General features: G+C 41.1%; 1 protein-coding gene across 1 annotated transcript in view; it reads right to left on the reverse strand.

Moving 5' to 3' along the window:
* Positions 1-7,158, reverse strand: part of PEX3 (peroxisomal biogenesis factor 3) — a 34,382-nt gene extending 27,224 nt beyond the window's left edge. Inside the window, exon 1 of the mRNA XM_065888824.1 lies at positions 6,817-7,158. Coding sequence (XP_065744896.1) covers positions 6,817-6,889 — 73 coding nt within the window. The 5' untranslated portion in view covers positions 6,890-7,158. The remainder of the gene's footprint in view (positions 1-6,816) is intronic.
* Positions 7,159-7,199: the final 41 nt, after the last annotated feature.

Here is a 7,199-nt window from a genome sequence, read left to right on the forward strand (position 1 = left end):
AAGGACAATGGGATTTCAATGAGCTTACAGAACAAGTTATGATACTGTTTTATCTATCCTTGATAATAGATGTTTTAATGTGAGCCGGAATTTGTTTCATGATAACCTGGCAACAAGGCTGTAGGAGAGTAACTAATCCTCACCTACCTCCAACTGTCTGTAGCCTCCAATATAACAAGAAAGAACATAAGAATTGTACATGACCTAAATAACTGGATTTGGTCTGTTTGTCACAGGTGGGAAGGAGGACGCCCACTAAGAACTGCAAAGCAAACACGTATCCTGAATTATTTTCACTAATGTAAGCAATACAGATGAACTGATAACATGTTATATATATGTCTTAAAAAGACATTGAAAGACATACAAAAGACATACAAATAATTAGAAATAAAGTGTGACTGCTGTTATGTCTAGATGCAAAAAATGTATTACAATCTCCTTAAAGAATAAATAAAAATTCATATAAATGTCTTCAGAGCTACCTTTCTTGTAATTCATCCTCAATAAACTGAAGACAGTGCCATAATACTAACAGAATGAAGCAACTAACTTACGTTTCACGAAGTAACCCTTTGACAGGCAACTCTTAGATAATAACTACTTCTCAATGAATTGCTTCTATTTTATTTGCACAACAGGTGGCTAAAAGTTATGTGTAAAATGATTATTATTTCTCAAATAATAATAATAGTGTAAAATGAAATGCTGCAATGACACCCCTTGTATAGTTAAGAATCTTCTGGAATAATAGTAAGTTTGATTGGTCTATGTGTTTTCCTGGGGAGAAGGTCCACTGCTTTCATTAGATTTTCAACAGTGTCTGACAAAAACACTTTAGGAACTACAGCTGACCTCTGAACGACTCCAGGGTTAGGGGTGCAGAACACTCCCTCCAGAAGTGGAAATCTGCTTGTAACTTTACAGTGGGCTCAATTCATAGTTCTGTGCCCTTGGATTCAACTGAGTATCTGTTGTGCTGCAGTATTTACTGAAAGAAGTCTGCATATAAGTGGCCTTGCACAGTCCAAATCTGAGTTGTTCAAAGGTCAAATGTATTGTGTAAGTGGCCCTGTGCAGTTCAAACCTGTTTTGTTCAAGGGTCAACTAACTGTACTGTGTATAATTTGGTAAATGTAGTATATTCTTACTAAAGCTAAAAGATAAATTATTATGGGTTGAAGTGTATCCTAGCCCAAATTAACATGTTGAAGCTCTAGTACTTCAGAAAGTGACATTATTTGGAGATAGGGTCTTTGCAGAGATAATCAAGTTAAAAGGAGGTCACTAAGGTGGGCCTAATCCAGTACGACTGGTGTTCTTATAAGAATGGGAAATTTGGACATAGACATGTGTACAGGAAAGATGATGTAAAGACACAGGGAGGAGAAAGCTATCTACAAGCCAAGGAGAAGGGCCTGCAACAGATCCTCTCTTAAAAGCCCTGAGACGGAACAAATCCTGCCAACACATTGATCTTGGATTTCTGGCCTCCAGAATTGAGAGACAATACATTTCTGCTGCTTAAGCAACTCAGTTTGTGGTACTTCGTTATGGCAGCCCTAGCAAACTGATACAAGGCATTAGGCTAAAATCCCACAATCCATTATTTTCCTTGAGTTAGCACTGAAGTAAATTCCTATACAAGGACTAATTTACCCAGGCTCTCATTTGCAAAATTCATAAATTCTGATTTTGTCCGATTTGTTTCCCTACGGAAGTAAGAATGAAGGCAGAGAATTCATTACCTAAAATATGGAGCTCAGGATACACCTGACTTGCTGCCTGAAGTTTGGCCCAGAAGAGAGTAGATACTGATGGCTGTGGCACCAACTAGGCAGGTAACTTTAAGCAAGTCTTTCCTCTCTCTGGGTCTAAATTTCTTCATAAAATGAAAGGCTGGGATTATATGAGCTTTAAAGTTTCTTCTTTAGCTATGACTTTATTTATGAATAATGAAAACATTCACTAAATATCTCAAAGAATAAATGTAAAATGTTTTGACGTTTCCTTTCAGAACACTGCTGGTAAAGCAAAATATCTTCTAGCCTTCCCATATTACGAATTTGGTTTTCTAAAACCATCACTTAGTGCCTTAATGGATGAAAATCCTTCAGTATAACTATTTTACTAGGTTAATAACGTCAATAAGGGTTTGAAAATAATCTATTAACTTCACTCCCATACAAAAGACCACCAAACCTTTCTATTCTGATTCTATTTCAGAAATATTTTCTAAACTTTGCCACTTTAGTCCACTTCTCTACCACTGTCTTCATTCAGACCCAGATTATTAATGCTCTTGAACAGGTTTAACAGCTTCCTAACTCTCCTTTGTTTCTGATCTCACACCTTTCCAATCCATCTTTTATATGTAAAGTAATTTTCTAAAACTTAAATCTGACTGTACTACTGCCATATTTAGAATTCTTCAACACCCTGCCATCATTTCTTAATGTACAGTCCCTGTTCCACTTACATCAGAATTACTGATGGGGTACTTGTTAAAAATGTAGGCTTGGGGCTCCCCTGGTGGCGCAGTGGTTGAGAGTCCACCTGCCGATGCAGGGGACACGGGTTCGTGCCCCAGTCCGGGAAGATCCCACATGCTGCCGAGCGGCTGGGCCCGTGAGCCATGGCCGCTGAGCCTGCGCGTCCGGAGCCTGTGCTCCGCAACGGGAGAGGCCATAACAGTGAGAGGCCCATGTACCGCAAAAAAAAAAAAGTAGCCTTTAAGGAAGTTCCTTGAAAACATCCCCAAATGTTTTGTCTTATACGATGCTGTACCCCCAATATATAATATTGGTACACAATTGGAGCTCAATAAATATTTGTTGAATGAATTAAAGAATTAATGAACTGCACTCTGGACCTAAAGAATCAGAATCTCGGAGAAAGAATTCTATATTTTCATTAAGTCCCTTCAGTGATTTTTATCCATACTAAAGTCTGAGAAGCTCCAAATTCTGTAGAATGGCACAATAAGGAAGGCCCTTCACAATCTGCACTCTAGCTACTTCTCCAAATTTATCTTTTGCCACTCCCCATTTGTGCCTTGCGCTTAGCCATAGGGAAATACACTTTGATTCACCAAAAACAAGGTCTCTGAATCTGCTGAGCAACCCCTTTACCTGTTGTGCCCCCTTCTACTTTGCTAGCTGTAACTCCAGCGGATTCTTTTTAAAATAAATAATTGATTAATTTTGGGCTGCGTTGGGTCTTCGCTGCTACACACGGGCTTTCTCTAGTTGTGTCAAGTGGGGGCTACTCTTCATTGTGGTGCGTGGGCTTCTCATTGCGGTGGCTTCTCTTGTTGCGGAGCACGGGCTCTTAGGCACGCGGGCTTCAGTAGTTGTGGCTTGTGGGCTTAGTTGCTCCATGGCATGTGTGATCTTCCCAGACTACGGATCGAACCTGTGTCCCCTACATTGGCAGGCAGATTCTTAGCCACTGCACCACCAGGGAAGTCCCTCCAGTGGATTCTTAAGGGAGGCTTACTGAACACCTCCATTATTCTCTCTCTATGCTCCCACAGAACCCTGCTCTATTATGGTACTCTAATACTATCACTGTACTACTTTTGTTTATTTCCATTTCTGCTTTCTGGACTGCACTATGAGTTCCTCAACGTCAAGAACTGTATCTTATTCCTGTGTATCACCAGAGCCCAATATAGAGAGAGTAGGCCCTCTAATTCAAATGTTTGTTGAATGAATGAAAAACCAAAGAGACCAAACATTAAAGTTTTTTCCCCACCACTGAATGGCCAAGATTCTTGAGCATGCAAGTTGATATCTTACCTAGTTTGCAAATCTGTCAAAATGTGCTACTTCTTCCATGAAGCGCTTTCCTAATTATTTCCAACTGCACAGGCTATCTGCCAGTTTGATATATACAGCATTTTCAGGTCTTATTGTTTTGTATTTTAATTATGTGTATGCTTCTTGCTGTGGTTTGAATGTTTGTGTCTCCCCTAAATTCATATGTTGAAATTCTAATGCCCTATGTGATATTAGGAGGTGGGAGTCTTTGGGAGGCGCTTAGGGCATGACGGTGGGGCTCTCAAGAATGAGATTAGTGGGGTTTTTTTGTTTTTTTTTTTTTTGCGGTACGCGGGCCTCTCACCGTTGTGGCCTCTCCCGCTGCGGAGCACAGGCTCCGGATGCGCAGGCTCAGCGGCGATGGCTCACGGGCCCAACCGCTCCGCGGCATGTGGGATCCTCCCGGACCGGGGCACAAACCCGTGTCCCCTGCATCGGCAGGCGGACTCTCAACCACTGCGCCTCCAGGGAAGCCCGGGATTAGTGTTCTTATCAAAGGGCCTTCACAGAGATCCCTAGCCCCTTCTGCCATGTGAGACTACAAGAAGTCTGCAACCCCGAAGCGGACCTTCACCTAACCATGCTTGTACCCTGATCTTAGATTTCCAGACTCCAGAACTGGGAGAAATAAATTTCTGTTGTTTATAAGCCACCCAGTCTGTGGTATTTGTTATAGGAGCCTGAACAAACTAAGTCATTTGTTTTCATTCCTTTTAGACCATAAAGTCCATGAAGACAAGAGTGGTGTACTGTGGAAAGAGAATGTGCTTCGGGATCTAACACACCTGGGTTTGAGTTCTAGCTTCCCTGTTACTAACTCTGGGAACCTCAACAAGTTTTTAAATTCTTAGCACTCTGGTTCCCACATTTTTGAATGGGGATAACAATAACTGTCCTGTCATCATCCCCACTGAATAGAAGAGCTTAATACAGGGCCCATTGGGCACCCACAAAACGGTAGCTATTACTATTAAAAATCTCTGTAAATCTTGTATTTCCAATCATATTACCTTCAACACTACAGGCACTGGATAAATATTTCTTAAAATTGATTAACTGATATGTACCACGTTATAGGACCTTTCCCTTGAAGCAGAAAGACTATGAGGCGCAAACAAATGCCAATCACAGTCATCTACTCTTTTTTCTTTTTAGACTGACATCCATTCTTGTTATAAAACACTAGGATTATTTTCTTTTTCTGTTCCTCTGAACCTCTTCCCCCCCTTCTCATTCCTCTTAATCTCTAACTATAAAGCTCTCAAAAGATTTTTGAAAAAAATCTATAACTATCTTTCTTTTTTGAATTTTATTTATTTTTTTATACAGCAGGTTCTTATTAGTTATCCATTTTATACATATTAGTGTATATGTCAATCCCAATCTCCCAATTAATCACACCTATAACTGTCTCTTAAGTGTACTCTTTTGCTTCCCCTATGATTATTTCTAATCTACCATTAGGTTGTTCCATAAATCTGACGGGGTATGCTATTTTTTCTGAGATAGCTAAAGAGATGCTATTTTCTTTCCTTCAGTAGAGGCAAAAATATTTTATTTATACTTCTTCCATCACACATAAATCATTAGTTTCTACAAATAAAGTGGACTCAGTAGTCTTTGTGGAATTTAAATACACATTAGATATCAGTGCATGAAGATATTAGAAAATACATTTTATCTATAAAGAATTTTTCAAGGAATGCCATTAAAATTTACATATAATCGAGGGTTTCCCTGGTGGCGCAGTGGTTGAGAGTCCGAGATCCCACATGATGCGGAGCGGCTGGGCCCGTGAGCCATGGCCGCTGAGCCTGCGTGTCTGGAGCCTGTGCTCCGCAACGGGAGAGGCCACAACAGTGAGAGGCCCGCGTACCGCAAAAAAAAAAAAAAAAAAATTTACATATAATCATTATTGATCTGTGGTAGACCTCAGAGAGGAGAAAAACATTCTCCTTGCCTCATTAACAAGAAGGCTGTTTCAAAATTTCAAGAATCAACAGAGCTGAATTATTGATGCTAAGAGTATTGCTAATTTCAAATTGTTTTGGGGCAATAGAATATAATCAATAGTAAGAGAAAACCAACCAAATTCTTTGGGAAACTTCTGCTCTTGTTTTTAACTATTTCTGTAACTAAAGCATGTAGTCAGTGATAATACTTCTCAAAAAACTCAAATGCTAAAAATTTCCTCTTAACAGTCCTACATTTCCTTCTCCTGTATCACACAAGACATTTTATTCTCTCCTTTAGACCCCTGCATGATTGTCTTATGAGGAAAAAGGCTCTCAAGATTGCTATCTAATCTGTTTCTAAATCTCCTCTTAGCCTGTGCAACTCAGTTATGTGAGCTATGTGGGAATTCATCCCAATCTTGAAGATCCTGAGAAGATTGCACAACTTCCCGAAAGCACTTTCTTACTGCATAATTTACTACATAGTTTGTATTCTAAAACAGCAGAAACAGAGCTAAAATATTGATTTGTGTTTCTTTGTCTAGCATATACCTTCCAGTCTTTCAGTACAATTGTGCTGTTTTCAAAAATTCAAATTAACTTTGAACAAGAACTCGAAGTGCAGGCTTTAGTTAACTTCCCTCGAGTATTATGAAACTTCTGCGAACGGTGAATGCCAAAGTACTGGAAGTACCAAACAGAAACGAAGAACCTCACAGTAAAACAACACAAGAGAAGTAAAAAAATATGTCTGTAAGAGAACGGTGCCTTGAAACAGAAAAAAAAAAAAAAAAAGTGGTGGGTTCTCCCAAGGTGGGTGAGTAAAAGGCGAGAAACAGAGTAAGCGGCAGTATCAGGGCAAAGGGCACAAATTTCATAACTGCAGAGATGTAAAGAACCCTGGAGGTTTGTCACCCGGTTCCCCGTCCCATGGTTGAACGAATCCTGGGCCATGATCCCTCCACCTCTATTTTAGAAAGCAGACATCTCTCTCCCACCCCCTCCTCCCTATGCCCCTTTCCAAGAACGCTGTCACCCACCTCCGAGGACCGTACCCAGGAAGATGCATTTCTTTTTGTGACGTTTCAGAAAATTCCACGTAGATCTCAGCATCTTCAGGCCCTGGGGGTGCGGGCTGCCTAAAGGGAAGGAGGAATGGTTCACCAGGAAAACGTTTCTTCGTCGCCTGGCACGGACTACCCGGCTGAACCGCCGTCGTCCCACTCGGTGCTCTCCAAAAACCACGAACGCGACTTTCCGCAGAGACTGTCACCGGAGCGGGAAGGGGGCGGAGACTGTGGCTGAGCAGCTGCGCTTTCTGTTGCTGCCGGCGCGCCGCCGCCGCCGCCGCTCACTAGCCTGGGGCGCCGTGGTCCGTCTAGAATTCGCTCCCGAGTGCCTCACAGTTCGATTCCCCCGGAAA

This window comes from Phocoena phocoena, chromosome 12 (assembly GCF_963924675.1).
Source record: "Phocoena phocoena chromosome 12, mPhoPho1.1, whole genome shotgun sequence".
NCBI classification, from domain to species: domain Eukaryota; kingdom Metazoa; phylum Chordata; class Mammalia; order Artiodactyla; family Phocoenidae; genus Phocoena; species Phocoena phocoena.